General features: G+C 54.5%; 1 protein-coding gene across 14 annotated transcripts in view; it reads left to right on the top strand.

Annotated features, from left to right (window-relative positions):
* LOC116948619 (histone-lysine N-methyltransferase 2C-like) overlaps nucleotides 1-17,522 on the top strand; it is a 151,952-nt gene that overhangs the window by 113,674 nt on the left and 20,756 nt on the right. For 9 of the 14 annotated variants that reach the window (XM_032965457.2, XM_032965467.2, XM_032965460.2 and 6 more), the window contains 13 exons: nucleotides 40-177; nucleotides 1,952-2,106; nucleotides 4,265-5,910; nucleotides 6,617-6,746; nucleotides 7,673-7,733; nucleotides 8,426-8,504; nucleotides 9,100-9,332; nucleotides 9,992-13,537; nucleotides 14,193-14,402; nucleotides 14,886-15,050; nucleotides 15,834-15,972; nucleotides 16,400-16,565; nucleotides 17,035-17,243. In XM_032965457.2, the coding sequence (XP_032821348.2) occupies nucleotides 40-177; nucleotides 1,952-2,106; nucleotides 4,265-5,910; nucleotides 6,617-6,746; nucleotides 7,673-7,733; nucleotides 8,426-8,504; nucleotides 9,100-9,332; nucleotides 9,992-13,537; nucleotides 14,193-14,402; nucleotides 14,886-15,050; nucleotides 15,834-15,972; nucleotides 16,400-16,565; nucleotides 17,035-17,243 (6,877 nt within the window). The remainder of the gene's footprint in view (nucleotides 1-39; nucleotides 178-1,951; nucleotides 2,107-4,264; nucleotides 5,911-6,616; nucleotides 6,747-7,672; nucleotides 7,734-8,425; nucleotides 8,505-9,099; nucleotides 9,333-9,991; nucleotides 13,538-14,192; nucleotides 14,403-14,885; nucleotides 15,051-15,833; nucleotides 15,973-16,399; nucleotides 16,566-17,034; nucleotides 17,244-17,522) is intronic. The other 5 variants (XM_032965461.2, XM_032965459.2, XM_032965464.2 and 2 more) reach the window with 5 other exon arrangements.

Raw genomic sequence — 17,522 nt, forward strand, 5'->3', positions numbered from 1 at the left:
CTAGCGGCGATTCGTGAAACGTGCGCCGTTGTGTTACAGCAGAGGCCGCAGCCTCAGGGCGCCGGTCCGCAGGAGACGGGGATGCCGGGAGGTTCCGGGGTGATGTTCTGGTCATCGGACACCTCCCCTCAAGGACAGCCCATGAACAAGCCTCCTCCACCTTACCCGGTACAGCAGGTGAGATTCCCGCATAGGCAGTGCCCGAGGTGCGGGATGGCCTTGCTCTCTCGCACCTTGGCATGAGAACAAAGTTGAGAGCCCGAATAGACCCAAGAAGGCTTTTAAGCGAGACTAAAAGTGTTTTCCTTTATTTATTCTGGAAGAATCCGATGAGCTTATGGAGCTCTTTTTCACGGATGTCCAGTAGGGGCAGGTCAGAGAGAGTTACAGCAACAATGGATACAAAAGCTGAGTGCAGGATAGAGAAAAGTCGCTAAAAAAATAATTAATGAATAAATATACATAAAGTTTCTCAGTGCAAATTGCACAAGTACATAAATTCCTGCCGATTTGTCAACACCAAATGCAAGCATTTGGGGCAAGGCAGCAAAACAACAACAACAAACACTGTCCTGAACCACACCAAGACAATGCACGGTTCCCCAATAATATTACACATTCAAATTGGATATGTCAGTTATTTAACACTGGTGTATATATGTTACAGATGGAGCAAAAACAAAACATGTTGCATGCTTGGAATTGCATTGAGAGACAGAAAGGGGAAAAGATGGAGTGAAGCATGTCAAAGCGGAGATGCCATTGTTGACCGTTTAGAAAAGCGGAGTGGGTTTTGAGGGGTCACGCGTCGTTATAAGAGAATTGATGACCACAGGTCGAGACTTAACGATGGATTGGCAACCAGGGCAGGGAACACACTCCTGAGAGTCGGTGCGCCGTGGAGATGGAACGATTTAATCATCTTGCGCGGGCGTTCAATGGATTTTTGCACCGCAAGGTGCCAGAAATAGCAGCGGCTTTGGGGAGGTCTGACTATTGATCATTCACTCGTATACTAGCCTATAGCCCGTCCAAGGACGGGTGTATTGCAGTAAATCTGAAACATTCAAGCGAAATCAGACCGCGTCGTTATATTCATTGCATCAATTTGTCTGCAATTTGTATGACCGCGGTGACACAGACATATTTAATTTAACGGTTATAATCCCTTGTTCATCATGACGTCCTTTGCACCTCTGTCTCAATAGCGTGACGGAGATCGCGTGACGTGAGGGTTCTGCCTTTGCAGTGAGGGTTGTAAGTTGATGCTGAGGAGGGGGGAGGAGGTGCCCCCTCCCACCCCCATGTCCAGTGACATTACCCGCTCATGATTATTAATGAGGGGGGTGGGTTCATTTGGAGGACCTAACCTGGTCATGATTATTAATGAGGGAAGCTGTTCGATATGCAGTGCAGTCACCTGCGCATGATTATTAATCGGGGTGGGGGGGGGGGTGATCCATGTGGAGTGACGTCAGCCGCTAAGGGTTATTAATGAGGGGCGGTGCCTCATGTCATCTGGTCATGATTATTAATGAGGGGGGTGGTTGCCCCATGTGGAGTGACGTCACCCGCTAGTGGTTATTGGGGAGGGGTCCTGCATGTGGAGTGACGTCGCATGCGTTACACACAAATAGACATTCCTGGCTCATTATATTAGTAATTGACCACGTGCTGATATTTTCGATGGATTTGGTGAATATCTTCAGTTCTGGGGTTTCTCAACTTGTGTAAAGATCATATAGGTAGTACATAGATCACCATGAACACCATACGTTCCTCCTCTGTTTGGTTTCTAATAAAAATGAACGCATGCTCATTGAACCCATACCGTACGACAAAAAATTACTCGAGCAAGTGCTGTGACCGACCTGACGGACGATTGAACTTCTCTGCATACTAGAACGTCATTGTGCGTCGTATTTACTGCCGTGGTGTCTGTGCCATGCAGGGCACAATGCCGGGCTTCCGCAACCAGCAGCTCATGTTCAGCCAAGTCCCTGGCCGGTTCATGCCGGGCGTCGCCGGGGGCAGCCCTCGCTCCCCGTTCCCCAGCCCGGAAGGCCCGGGGGGCCTCACGGCGGATGCCGCTCGTCTCAGACAGAGGTGAGAGTTTGGCGACGACCCCGCGCCTGTCCGTGTGTCTGTGAGTTTTGGGAGCTGTGCCGCAGTGGTTGGCGCGCGGCGCTACGCACCCGGCGACACGAGTTCGGATTTCTGGCCGCGGCAGCCAACATGGCTGTGCGAGTATTATCCTATTCGGCACTGGGCCTTTCTTACAGTGAGGGAAAAAAGTGTTTGATCCCCTGCTGATTTTGTACGTTTGCCCACTGACAAAGAAATGATCAGTCTATAATTTTAATGGTAGGTTTATTTGAACAGTGAGAGACAAAATAACAACAACAAAATCCAGAAAAACTTTTGTCAAAAATGTTATAAATTGATTTGCATTTTAATGAGGGAAATAAGTATTTGACCCCTCTGCAAAACATGACTTAGTACTTGGTGGCAAAACCCTTGTTGGCAATCACAGAGGTCAGACGTTTCTTGTAGTTGGCCACCAGGTTTGCCCACATCTCAGGAGGGATTTTGTCCCACTCCTTTTTGCAGATCTTCTCTAAGTCATTAAGGTTTCGAGGCTGACGTTTTGCAACTCGAACCTTCAGCTCCCTCCACAGATTTTCAATGGGATTAAGGTCTGGAGACTGGCTAGGCCACTCCAGGACCTTAATGTGCTTCTTCCTGAGCCACTCCTTTGTTGCCTTGGCCGTGTGTTTTTGGTCATTATCATGCTGGAATACCCATCCACGACCCATTTTAAATGCCCTGGCTGAGGGAAGGAGGTTCTCACCCAAGATTTGACGGTACATGGCCCCGTCCATCGTCCCTTTGATGCGGTGAAGTTGTTCTGTCCCTTTAGCAGAAAAACACCGCCAAAGCATAATGTTTCCACCTCCATGTTTGACAGTGGGGATGGTGTTCTTGGGGTCATAGGCAACATTCCTCCTCCTCCAAACACGGCGAGTTGAGTTGATGCCAAAGAGCTCCATTTTGGTCTCATCTGACCACAACACTTTCACCCAGTTGTCCTCTGAATCATTCAGATGTTCATTGGCAAACTTGAGACGGGCATTTATATGTGCTTTCTTGAGCAGGGGGACCTTGCGGGCACTGCAGGATTTCAGTCCTTCATGGCATAGTGTGTTACCAATTGTTTTCTTGGTGACTATGGTCCCAGCTGCCTTGAGATCATGGAAAAGATCCTCCCATGTAGTTCTGGGCTGATTCCTCACCGTTCTCATGATCATTGCAACTCCACGAGGTGAGATCTTGCATGGAGCCCCAGACTGAGGGAGATTGACAGTTCTTTTGTGTTTCTTCCATTTGCGAATAATCGCACCAACTGTTGTCACCTTATTCTTAGTTTTTTCGGTAAAGTCACGTTGAAGAGAAACAACAATCTTGTCCCTGACATCCTTGGAGAGCTCTTTGGTCTTAACCATGGTGGAGAGTTTGGAATCTGATTGATTGATTGCTTCTGTGGACAGGTGTCTTTTATACAGGTAACAAGCTGAGATTAGGAGCACTCCTTTTAAGAGTGTGCTCCTAATCTCAGCTCGTTACCTGTATAAAAGACACCTGGGAGCCAGAAATCTCTCTGATTGAGAGGGGGTCAAATACTTATTTCCCTCATTAAAATGCAAATCAATTTATAACATTTTTGACATGCTTTTTTCTGGATTTTTTTGTTGTTATTCTGTCTCTCACTGTTCAAATAAACCTACCATTAAAATGATAGACTGATCATTTCTTTGTCAGTGGGCAAACGTACAAAATCAGCAGGGGATCAAATACTTTTTTCCCTCACTGTAGGTCAACTCGTGTTCATAAGTAAATTATGTGGGGAGACCAAGGCGGCTTGGGCGTGGTCCTGGCCACACCTTTTGTGCACCTTGGCACCCTTATAAGTGAATCGCTAAGAGCACCTGCCCAAAGTCTATAAAGAGTTTTTTTGTGGGGAAATGGGGAGTTTGGTGGTTTGTGCACGTACAAATGGTGCACTGAGCACAATGGGAGTGAACAAAACCACACAAATTAATCGATTTTGATGATAACGCATCAAAATCGATTAAATTCTTGAATAGAATCGTTACCGCTGGATGGTGACATCATGAAATTACTGTGTGCGGGTATTCGGGTCTGGGTGGGTGACGCCGTTTCAGGCCGATCTGTCGGCTAACGCTTTGTCGCGTGGCACTGGCAGGGTCGCCGGCTCGGCGGAGATGGCCTACTATACCACGCGCGTGGGCGGCTTCCCAAGCCCCCAGGCCGCTCAGCAGTCGCCCTCGAGCCTGGCACCGCGCTTCCCGGGGGAGGCCAGCGGCCTACGTCGCTCCATCTCGCTGGACATGAGCAGCCCCGCGTCCCACGCGGCCCCTCCGGCTCAACCCACGGGAATGCCGGGGGCGGCGGTGCCGCCCGCCAACGGGCAGATGGCCCGACCTCCCGTAGCCTTCCAGCCACATGGCATCGCAGGCCAGATCATGCACCAGGGCCAGTACTACATCGAGCTGAGGCACAACCCGGCCATGCGGCCTCGCCTGCACTTTGGCGGCGGTGGCGTCGGCGTCGCTCCTGCCGAGATGCAGCAGAGGGCTGAGCAGCAGCAGCACCACCAGCAGCTTCAGCAACACCAACCGCAGCAGAACTGTCTACCAGTCCCGGCACAAGAGTCCGTTGCGCAGACATGCGCCGATCAAAGCCTGGCGCCGTTCATTCCCAAGCCGTGCCTCACCACCGTCGCTGGCACTGGTGGGGTTATTGGAGGTGTCCAACAACAGCAGCCGCTGCCACCAATGCAGCAGCACCACCAGCAGCAGCAACAGCAGCCGCCCCAGGCTTCTCCGCTTGCAACGTCGACGGCGGCAGCAGCGGCGCTGGCGGCCGAGCCCTGCACGGACGACAAGCTTCCGGAGATGGTTCCGGCGGGCGGCGCCGAGATGGACGAGGCGCTGGCCGCCCACAAGGCGCTGGAGGACGACGTAGACCTCGCCAACCTGAACCTCGACCCCGTGGACGGCAAGGGCGCTGGCGACCTGGACACGCTCGACCACCTGGAGACCAACGACCCGCACCTCGACGACCTCCTTAAGGCTGGCGAGTTCGACATCCTGGCCTACACGGACCCAGAGCTGGACCTGGCCGACAAGAAGGACATGTTCAATGACCTGGCCCTCGCCGACCCGCTGGAGGACAGGATGGACGAGCACAAAAAGCCGGTGGACAAGGAGGAGCAGGAGGGTGGATTGGCGGCGGGGTCGAGGACGGCAGCAAGCGAGCAAATGGCGCAAGCGGCGGTGGATCGCGAATCCGACGAGAAGACTTCGCCCGACCCCGCGCGTACAGCAACCGGCGTGAAGGCGCCGACGCCGCAAGTGCAAGCGGCGGCGGCGGCGAAAGAGTCGCAGGCGGCCAACATCGAGATGGTGGAAGCGCAGAACAAGAGCGGCGGCAGTGCCGTCACTCCCATTGAACCAGCAAGCGTGCCGGAGAGCGAGAAGGCTCGAACCCCTGATACGACTGCGGCGACGACCGTGGCGGCGGCCGCGAGCGGCGACCGTGCAGACGACGCCAACCCCGTGAAGCAGGAGCCTGGCACGGCCACGGAGAAGTCGGAGGAGGCGGCGCCCGACGCTCTCCCACGAAGCTCCGAGGCTGCTGCGCCAGCTGAGAAGGCCGAGGGAGCCGAGGCGGCGCCGGCGTCCGCGGGAGACGCGGCCGGGCAGGCGGAGATGGCTGCTCCCAAGGACGAGCCGGAATCCGGCAAGGGTGGTGGTGGTGGTGGTGAGCAAGTCGGGGCGCAGCCAGACTTGGCCTCTCAGCGACAGCAAGGGTTTTTTGCGAATTTAGGTGAGTGCCGGGGATTTGTGCGTTTGAAACGTTGAGCGTGTGGGATGTGATCGATGCCAGGATTGTGTATGTGTGTGTGTGTGCGAGATAATCTGTGTGATATGTTGGGTGTGCTCAGGGTTGCTGTGTGTGTGTGTATTTGGGTTTACCCTCTGTATTGCCAGGATTGTTTGGGTATGTATGAGATTGATTGTGAGAAGGTAAATGTGTGTGTGAATGGAGTTCTTGGTGTGTGTATGTGAGATGTGCTGGTTATATAAGTGAAATTGAATACATTTTTCTGACAATACAGGAATTTTGATAGGTGAAACTTCACATGAATGTCTACATAGAGTAACATAATATTTCAAGCAGCTATGTTTACCATTTGTAGAAATATAACATTGGAATACCATTCATCTAGAATGGCAATTGAGTGATGAAAACATATCCTATTTAAAAATGTGGCATCGTCTCCCATTGAAATCAGTTGGGGAAAACTTTCTCCGATGGAGGGGGAAAGTGAACCCAGTGAAACTACCAGGGTGCTTTGTCTCCAGGCTGCCATAGGCGAGCGTAACCCTTCCCGGGCTTTCTCTGCCCTGACCACAGAGAAACATGTCTCCTCTGATCACCCGTGCCAATATCATTTACCGCACGCAACCCTGCTCAACTTCCGCACTTGCATATAAACATCCTCCGTCTCTCTGCGCTTCCCCTCCCGAAGATTTTGACAAGTTCGCCACCGACGATATAACGGACCCCATAGCCAAGGCCAAGATGGTTGTGCTGAAGGGCATCAACAAAGTCATGTCGCAGGGCTCCATCGGCGGGCCGTCCATCAACGTCGCTAACAGGTGGGCGGGAGCCCGTTGTGTCGAGATGTGTGTGTGTGCGCGTGTGGTCAAAGCAGCGCTGCATTACTTTGTAACGTGAGTAACGCACACGGGGAGAGCCGTGGCGTGTCACACTCGCCAGCCTGCAGGGCGTTGCTTTTTTTGGGGGGGGGGGGGAACGTATCGACTGCTTTACGGGTGTTGCTGCAAAGGCACGTGGCTAAGAAAGTTGGCACATGGTTGTCGCACCGTCAGAAGAACGTTTCCGGAAGAAAACTCCACAGAATCGCTTCTGTGCTCTGTTCTTAAATTTACCCTACACCAGATATTGCTCTTTAGCGGGTAGTTCACTGCATGTCAAATCATATTCGTCAATTTACTCTTATGCAGAGTTGGCCCCGATTTAAGTGAGAATACGATTCTAGTAACAGTCTTCTTGGTTCTTTCGGTAAAGTCACGTAGAATTCTACGTGACTTTACCGAAAGAACCAAGAAGATGAATCCCTGCAGTCACGAAAGCTTTAAATCGAAATCTAGTAACAGTCATTATTCAGTACAGCCATTAGCTGAGACCTTCAAACATGCGAGAGGTGATCAGATTCTAGCAGTGTATCGCCCTGTGTCGGAGCGAGGCAGATGACAGTCTTGAAGTGACTGCAAGAGAGAGAGAGACTCCTGTATCCAAAACCAAGGGAAAGGGTTCTTCATCGCATAACAATTTGTATTTCAGTGACGACCCATAAATGATGATCATTTTTTAACGCAGAAACTGAGCTGAAACCACCAAATCACTATTTTCAGAACCTGATAACGTGACTGGCTTGCATTGGCGTTGACGCACTCAGCGTCGCCAGCTCACTGCTTGTGACCGCCCTGACCCACCCGGCCGACCACTTCTGTGCGACGAGTTGAAGCCGCATGCGTGCTGTCTGTGTGTTTTTGTACAGATCCGTGTTCCCAGGGGAGGCTGGCTCTCCAGGCCCCCAGCAGGGTATGCACACCTACCAGGTAAAACATGAAAACACTTCAGTGCCCTCCATCTGTCCAATCATTACAGATTTTGTTTTGCATTACGGGGAAAACATTTTTTAGTGACGAATCGCCAATAATTGCCGTGAGTTACCTATCAGGAAAGCCTGCAGTGCTGGGAGTCATCAATTTCTGAATCTTGTCATCAATAGCGCCTTTGACCAGGTGACCTGGAATGTGCCAGATGTCAGGAGATATGGAGGGGTTGAACTTCAATGTTGCTTTGTTGGGCCACTGCGATGCATAACAGGTGTTATAGATGACTGTCGGGTGAAAGAGCGGGCAGCAGTCTGCAATGCAGCAAATTTAATTGGTTCTTTGTGATATTGTCTTTGTGATATAAGTCTATGCTCCCCGCATACACCAACACGCATCAACCAGCGTGGTCAGATAACCGCTACGACCCGCATAGCAAGGGGAAGGCCCTCATCCAGCAGTGGATTGACAAAAGGGGCTGTCACATTGCAGTGAGGTGCCCGCCCGATGACTCGGTGGGGGAACTGTTCAGCTCGCGAGGGTTTTTCACAAACCATTAAATGAATGGCCAGTCATCCAAAAAGCAGGGAGGAGCTTTCCTGCATAGCACTCGGCAATGCCTTTGGTGGGTAAATGCATGACTCTGATTCACCACTGATGGGAACCATCCTCTGGTCCTGTGTGCGCCGCCGCAGCAGCAGCAGGAGGAGAATGGGCCCGGAGTGCTTCCGGTGTCCAGACCGGCCCCTCCCGCTTCCGACCACGGCGTCATGAGTGAGTCTTGCCCTCCTCACCACCGCCACTTAACTTGCACCCGCACATTAACTCACCGCACGAGTGACAATATGCATTCCATACAGTTAATATATATATGGGTGGGTGGCACTGTTGTTTGAGCAATTGGCTCACAATCAATAGGTCATGGATTCAAATTCAAGTCAAATCCAAGGCCAGCTCAGCCCGTCACCACTCAAGGTCTATAGGATAAGTACCGCTTTGTGGGAAGTCAACAATGGAGTCTTTGCAAGCCACACAGGGTTTGGCCTGGTTACTAGTAAACATACACACATTAGCGACATCATATCGACTGTTAAGAATGGTAAGTGGCCGTGGGCAGGACACATCGCTAGAAGGGTTGATGGCTCGTGATCAAGACTAATGCAAGATTGGCAGACAAAGGAGGGAACACGCCCGAGAAAATGTGAAGACGGAGCAATGACATTGTCCAAAGCTAGATAGAGAGGCCTTTATTGTGGCTTATTACAACGGCGGTCATGGGTATTGCAACATGATATCGGGTCCGCCTGTATCGTCAACGACCACTGCCACATCACCACCACGTCTGCTCCCCACCCCTTCCCCTCTTTAGAGGATGACGAGCGGCAGGCGTATGAGGAGTGGCTGCTGCACACCAAGACGCTGCTGGGGATGCAGCACCGCGCGCTCGAGGAGCAGGTGGGCGCGCACCGCAAGTCGAAAAAGGCGCTGTCGGCCAAGCAGCGCACGGCCAAGAAGGCGGGCCGTGAGCTCGCCGACGCAGACGCCGAGCAGCTGAAGCACGTCACCGAGCGCCAGAGCCTCGTGCAAAAGCAGCTGCAGCAGGTGGGTGCTGGTGCCGACGGGTCGGTAGGATGGGGCGGGCGGACGATTGGGTGGGCGGGTGGGTTGATGGGGGCACGGGCGGATGATTGGGTGGGTGAGCGGGCGGGCGGACGATTGGGTAGGTGGGCGGGCAGGCGGACGATTGGGTGGGCGATTGGTGTGTTGCGTGCGTGGACTGAAGATCTTGTTTTTTTAAATGTCATCTTTTTTCAAACCCCTCCCAAGTTTATCCCAGTTGTGCTATCGTTGGATCTCCTGCAGAACAAGGGTGATCCTTCATGTGAGAGAACAGTTCTCGGAAGTAGATAACACAGAGCTACTACTGAGATCCCTTCCGATATAATTATATATTATTTGATGCATTACCACTGCAGTGGTGTCACTATTAAAGTATCTTCAAAGTTTATGTTTTTGCCAAGGGCAAAGTTTATACAGTAAATAGTTTTGGAGAGCCCGGGACACATGGCCTTGCATACGTGTTCACAAGATAAGAGGTTGTTTTCGTTTTGGATTACGTCTTCGTTTTGGTTGGGGATTATTCAACCAGACTTGCGGGTGCAGGGTAAAGATGCTCTGAGCGGGGGAGGCCAGCAACGTCGGTTGTCTTCGCTGCCGTTAGCTCGAGTGACTTTTTACGTCTCTCTTCTGCCCTCTTGCAGGTCAAGAAGCAGCAGAAGGAGCACGAGGATCTCATCGAAGAGTATCGCACAAAGCAACAGCACTGCACAGGGGGACAGGCGGCTGGGCTGAGCCACACGGCTGCGTCGCCCTTCAACGCTCAGCCTGCAGGCGCTGCTGGTGCACTGCCTGGAGGCCACGTGACTCACAATGTCGGCGTTATGTCGCAGCAACAGCAGCAGCAACACCATCACCTTCAGCAGCAGCCCCAACAGGTCGTGGGTATGATGCATCAGGGGCAGCAGCAAGGATCTCCCATGATGCATCAGGGTCAGCAGCAGCAAGGATCACCCATGATTCATCAGGGTCAGCAGCAGCAAGGATCACCCATGATTCATCAGGGTCAGCAGCAGCAAGGATCACCCATGATTCATCAGGGTCAGCAGCAGCAAGGATCACCCATGATTCATCAGGGTCAGCAGCAGCAAGGATCACCCATGATTCAGCAGGGTCAGCAGCAGCAAGGATCACCCATGATTCATCAGGGTCAGCAGCAGCAAGGATCACCCATGATGCAGCAGGGAAATACCATGATGCATCAGAACCAGCAACAAGGATCTCCCATGATGCAGCAAGGAAGTACCATGATGCATCAAAGTCCGCAGCAGGGCTCTCCCATGATGCATCAGAGTCCGCAGCAGGGGTCTCCCATGGTGCATCAGAATCATCAACAAGGTATTCCCATAATGCACCAGAATCAGCAGATGCATCAAATTCGCCAGCAGCAGCCCGCCACTCCTGCAATGCATCAGGCTTTGCAGAAAGAAACTCCCATGATGCACCAAAATCGCACACAAGGAAATATGATGCTTCAGCCTCAGCAGCAAACAACTCCCATGATGCATCAGACTCAACAACCATCAGCTCCCATGATGCATCAGTCTCAGCAAGGAACTCCCATGATGCACCAGGCCCAACAGCAATCGACTACCATGATGCATCAGGCCCAACAGCAATCGACTCCCATGATGCATCAGGCTCAACAGCAGTCAACTCCCATGATGCATCAGGCTCAACAGCCAGGTACTTCCATAATGCAGCAGGGTCAACAACCAGCCACTCCCATGATGCATCAGGCTCAGAGCCAACAGCAGCAGCATCAAGTGCCACAGACAATCCCACCGCACAACCAAGGCGCCTCCACAATGCATCAGAATCAGTCGCCGCAAGGCTCTCCCATGATGCATCAGGCACAACAGCAACACCAGAATTCTTCTGTTGCTGCTCAGCAGCAGAACTCTGTGCTACCCATGATGCAGCAGGCTCAACACAACCAGGGCCCTCCCATGATGCACCAAGCCCAGCGGCATCAGGACTTGCTCACATTGCATCAGAATCAGCAGGTACAGAGGTCTCCCATGATGATTCAGCCTCAACAGCAGCAGCAACAGCAGCAGCAATCTGTGCCGGCGTTGCCGCAGCATAACCAAGTAGCTACCACAATGCAGCAGGGTCATCCGCAGCAAACGGCCAGTATGATGCATCAGAATCTGCAGCAGAGGGCTCCCGTTTTGCAGCAAGGAATTCATATGATGCCCCCCCAGGTCCAACGGCCAGGCATGTCAACAATGCACCAGGTTAAGCAGCTTGATACTCCCATGATGCATCAGGTGCAGCACCAGGGGATGCCCGCAATGCATCCTGGTCAGCAGCAAGGAGTTCCCACGATGCATCAGGTGCAGCCGCAAGGGGCATCCGTGATGCAGCAGGGTCAACATCAAGGAATGGCCGTAATGCAGCAGGGTCAACAGAGGTTTCCCATGATGCATCAGGCACAGCAGCAACAGGCAGCTTCCTTGATGCAGCAGCAGCAACAAAGGTTTTCTATGATTCACCAGGTGCAGCAGCAACAACAGCAGCAGCAAAGTCAGACACACCCTTCCATGATGATGCATCACCCGCAGCAACAAGGTGCTTCTGCCATGCAGCAGGGCCAGCAGCAGAGGTTCCCCATGATGCAGCAAGGGCAGCAGCAGCAGCTGCAGCAGCAAGGAGGTCCCATGATGCAGCAGGCACAGGCGGCAATGCCCCAGGGCCATCACGGATCAGCCATGATGCACCAGCAGCAAGCAGGTGTTGTCATGATGCACCAGCAGCAGCAACAGAGGCTGACCATGGCTTCTCCGTCACAGCAAAACCTTGCCATGCTCCCCCAACAGCAGCAACAGCAGCAGCAAATACGAATTGCCATGATGACACAGCCCAGGCAGCGGATGGGACTACCTATGATGCAGCAGCACCAACAGCAGCAGGGAGCGCCAGCAGTGCCGCAGCAGAGCAGCACGCACGTGCCGCTCACGTGGACCACGGCGCAAGGTGCTGGGCCAAACCGCCCCTTTGTCTTCCTGAGGATGAGGCTACCGAACAGCGGTGGTGGCGGTAACGTGCAGCAGCAACAACAGCTGGGCCAGCCGACGCCGCTGGGAGTGAGCGGCGATGCGCCGGGCCAGCCCACGTCAGCCTCGCCACAGATGCCCGAGGGCTTCCAGGATTCCAACGCGCAGCTCATGCAGCAGAACTTTGGCAGGCAGAGAATGGTGGGACCAGCACCGGCGAACGCCTTGGTAATGCCTCACCAAACAATGCAGGTGCAGACGTTTCCTCTGCAGCAGCAGCAGCAACATCAGCAGCAGCAGCAGCCTGGGCACCTTCGCAAATTGGACTTCATGATGTCGCCCTCGCACAATCCATCGTATGCTCAGGATCCGGCTCAGGCCTCCGCAACCGCTGGTGACGCTTCTGGGGCCGGCAGCATGGGGCTGATGCCGGGACCGACACCGCCGCAAATGCGGCAGATGTCCCCTTCGGGAGCGGCGCCGCAGCCGCAGTCCACCGCCGCGTTCTCCCCCTTTGACGGCAAGCCCAGGATGCACCAGCTGTCGCCCGTGTACGCTGGGGCAGTCTCGCCGCTCATCCAGCTCTACTCGGACATGATCCCCGACGAGAAGGGCAAGAAGCGGAAGGTCCGCAAGAAGACGGCGGGCGGCGGCGACCCGGCGACGGAGCCCTCGACGCCGGTCTCCGAGCTGCCGGAGCTGCACTTTTCCAGCGTGCCGTCGACGCCGACGCGTCCGGACCTGCAGTCGCCATGGGAGGGCAGGAAAGAATTCGACCGGACGGTGACGCAGCACAGGGCGGGCGAGGCAGCGTCGGCCGACGGCGTCCGTCGCCCGAGCCTGACGCCGGATGGCGGCGGCGCGTACTCGCTCAAGGGTGGGACCGTCAAGACGGAGGTGCCGGCGGCGGGGCCGATGGTGGGCGGCGCGGCGCAGTGCTACGACGGTGCCGACGGAGGAGGGGTTGCGTTGATGGGCCCGGGCGGCCTGGCCAACTCGCACGGGCCTGGGCCGGACAGCGCTCTTACGCAGAACCCCCGGGTGGACCTGGGCCACCAGCTGCTCAAGAAGCTGCTGCAGACGAGGAATCCCGCGCTGGTGTCGGCTCAGGCCAGCCTGGGCACCGAAGACAAGGAGCACGTGATGTCGCAGGCTCAGCAGCAGATGTGCGCCGTGCCCAGATACGTCGAGGTGAGATTCACGATTCGTGTCAGAATCTGCGGTGTGTGTAAATGCTGTCCTATAACTGGGGGGGGGGGGGGGCCGAGGGGCATGCTGGGAAGGGGTGAGAGTTGGTGCTTTCGTGCCACCTGAAAATGTCATGCATCGCATTCTTACACAGAAATATTCACGCGCGTGCACAAGAATACACAGCAAGTGCCCGCACACGTAATTAGTAACTAACCCCTCCTTCTACGTACAATGGTAATTATCCTATTTGCGATGTGTTGCAATTACAACGTAAATAGTCACTTGGACTTACAATGCTTTTGTCATTTTTCATGTAATTGACCCCATGTCTGATATGTGCACTCCCCCAGTGGGGAGCGGTAGTGTAGCAGTTAGCACGCCGCACCACGAACCCAGCGACCCGAGTTGAATTCCTGCTCACGGCCATCACCAGTGACGATTATATGAACCGGTCCTGGGCCCTCCCCTCAGCCTCAAATGGGGACCTGGTGTGTAAACATTGCCACCTGGGATACATCGTGTTGGCCACCCACCCCCCTCGTGTGCTGTCGGCCTTCATAGGCGCTCGCTAACAGCACTCGCCCCAAGAGTCTGTTGCAGGCTATACGGGGGGAGTCTTTTGTCTTTTGTACGACCCGGTCCGCGTGCTCCGCAGGCGTCCGTCACCGGCGGGGTCCACCTCAACGTGAAGATGGGTGGCGCCGGGGACACCGACTGCGACGCCGCCAAGAGGCAGCTGGAGCTGAAGGGGAAGCGCGTGGGGCACCGGGGCGCCGACTCGCCCATCCGCAAGCGCAAGAAGACCGAGGACGACCACAAGGACATCGGCATCGGCAAAGATGCCATCATCCGGCAGCTGCAGCAGGTGCCGGCCGCGCCACCACGCCAAACCCCGGGCTCCTGGTCTCCAACCCCCCGTGCCTTTATTGTTACATTCCCTTTCCATGACCCAGCAACCGAGCGAATAGCTCGGAAGTGAGGCTTGAATAATTGCTCATTGCATTGAAGTATTTCTTGAATCGTGTCGCCAGTGTGGCTATAAAGCCGGCTGCACGCCTGTGCGATTCAGTTTGCGTAGCTTGGCAGGACCCAGCAGAATCGCTTGTCGATGGACGTCACTTATGTTTATCTACATTATCCGCTTCACTGATAGCTAGTTTTCGACAGATCGTTCCATTGACGTTGGAGCTGGGCTGCTAAAGCAACGCCCGGCTAAAGTGACCGCCCCCCCCACTCAAACCGGACCCCCCCTCCCCCACCCCGTAACGCGTATCCGTCATGGTTTTAGAGGTGACGAGGTGGGGCTGGCGCTGACACGGGATGGTTTGTTCCTGCCTCTGGCCCGCAGCTCCCGCTGCTGCCTCTCATGGAGCCGGTGATCAAGGTGAACTACGAGCTGTTCGCGCCGTTTGGCAGCGGCCGCCTCAACGGAGGCTGCACTCAGCTGCGTGGCGCCTACGGTAGCGCCCTGCTGGAAGGCGCCACCGACTACTACACGCAGCTCCTGTGCGAGGTGCGGCACGCTCCCGCTGACCGCGTGCGGAAGCGCTCGACGATGATTTTATCGTCATCCATCCCAGCGTCCTCTCGCAGCCGTCCATTGTCATCCAACCATCTTCGTCCGACTCACCGTTACCCCTTTGTCCGCCCGTGCTGCCGTGATCGCCTTCCAGTCGTCATCATCCTCGTCATCTTTTACATATCCTCCTCCCAACGTCATTTATTGATTGTGTTAATTTGTCTGCCGTCCAACTTTTAACCCTTCCGTCGTTTCTGTCCTGGTCTTGGTATGTTAATTATCGTTGTCATTCTCCCATTCGCCTGCTCCCTCTCTCCTCCGCCATCTTTCCTGTCACCCTGTCAACGCCCTCTTTTTCCCTTTCTCCCCTTGTTCTGCTGTTCCACCTCGTCTGTTCCACTTCTACCTCCCATTACCCTCTATCTACTCGCCTCCTGTCATGATCCATATATTCGAATCAACTAGCACCACCTCTTCCTACCATCATCAGCTTCATGTTCCACCACCACCGCCTACTGTCAATGTTTTTTTTTTAAATTGACTCCTCCTGCATCTCTCTTTGTTAATCCACCTCCTCATCCTCTACTGTTCTGCTTCTAACCCTGCCCGCACCTCCTTCGTGTGTCATGGACAACCTGAATATGCGTTCCACCGGTGAGAAAAGATTGGACTTTAGATCTCCCGTGTGTTTTTGTGTGTGTGTGCGTGCGCGTGAATGTGTGTGTGTGTGCGTACGTGCTCGCGTGCACGCACGCCTCCCCTCACCTCCCCGCACAGAAGAACGTCAGTGACCCTCCGACCCCGCCACTGTCACTGCCCCCGACTCCGCCGCCCGGAACCCGAGTCAAACTCCTCAACGGGTTCGCGTCCAGCGAGGAGGTTCCGTCCAAGCGCGGTGGATTCCTGGGTCCCGAAGGTGAGGACCCCCACCCCTTGCCCCCCCCCCCCCTCTCCCCCAATCCCACCGCCCCCCCTCCCCATGTGTACGCGGACACTTGCAGGCACGCGTGTGCCCGCTGTGTTTGACGGGTGCACGTTCACTCGTGTATTTACTTACTGGGGGCTCTTCAATGGACAGGAGCGACAAAATGAGGTTTAGGTTCGTTTTGGCACAGCTTAAACCCATTGCACAATAAATATGCATCATGGACCTATCTACGATTCATACAAATCTATCTATATATGTACGTTGAGCTTTTTTTTTGCGCTGTACGTAGCCAACCCTTGCTAATCAGAGGTGCAGGGGGGGGGGGAAGGACAAACAAGAACACAAACAAAAAAAAAGGCTGACCACTGATGACGATCACGTCTGCGTTGTGCATGCGTCTCTCTCCGTGCGTCAGCGGCTGCGCTGGAGCTGAGCCGTTTCCAGGGAGCGCCGGCGTCGCCGTCCCGCGCCGTGGCGCCGCTGCTCACGGGGCTGGACGCCCGCGCCGCCGTGGCGCCCCACTGCGTGGACGTGCCCGCCTCCCTCCCCACGCCGCCACACAGCCACCCCGAGGACGGCCGGTATGGCCGACCGCTCGCTCGCTCACTCGCTCGCTCAATGACTCGCACGCTCTGTCTCGGTGTAAATCCCTCCATGGTCTTGCCCCCACCTTATCTTACTGTTATCGTCTCTTCCTACCCTGTGCCGTCCCGTCTTCTACGCTACCAGTCGCCGCCGTCCCTCTCTGTGCCTCCGTCACCCTGTGCCCGGTCTCGCGCTCTCGGAGCAATCTTCGCTAATCTGCTTCCGTTCCTCCTACAAAATAACCCCCATCTCTTCTCCCTTGTCCATTCTGCTTCTACCATATGTTCGTTGAACTTCTTTCTCACCGTGCATAGCCACCAAAGCTCGCTTATCGGAGGTGTTGGTGCCGTGCCAGCCTTCATTAGGTGCTACTCGCTGACAGCAGTTGCCCCAACAGTCTGTAAAAGGCTCAACGGGGGAACTTTGTCTTTGTGCGTGCGTGCGTGCGTGCGCGTGCCTGCCCAGGCTGCTGCCGGAGCCTCGCGAGGGCCGTGACTCACCCGACGGCGCGGTGCGGGCATCATCGCCCGATAGCGTGGTACCGGCGTCGTCGCCCGACAGCGTGCTGGGACCCGACGAGCCCTCGCGCTTCCCGCACCTGTGGGACGGCGCGCCCAGCCCCGAGCGTGGCCTCTCGCCCGTCATCCCCATCCTGCCCAGCTCCACCAATCACGGTACCAGAATATTTGTTTACATTGGAGGAGGAATCCGACGAGCTATGAAGCTCTTTTTCACAGATGTCCAGTAGGGGGCGGGTAAAGAACATGTAACAATAGGTTTTACCCTTTTTTAACCTAGCTATGTGACTTTACCGAAAGACCCAGGAATATTAATTCCTGCAGTCACGAAAGCGAAGTCAAGATTGACCCTTTCTGGCAATAAAACAGGTAACAAGATGTGAAAAAAAACCAGACAGAATCTTTATTAAAGGAATCCTGTCTGCATTAACCACA

This window comes from Petromyzon marinus, chromosome 34, assembly GCF_048934315.1.
Source record: "Petromyzon marinus isolate PM22_M1 ecotype Great Lakes invasive population chromosome 34, UKy_Petmar_22M1.pri1.0, whole genome shotgun sequence".
Classification (NCBI taxonomy): domain Eukaryota; kingdom Metazoa; phylum Chordata; class Hyperoartia; order Petromyzontiformes; family Petromyzontidae; genus Petromyzon; species Petromyzon marinus.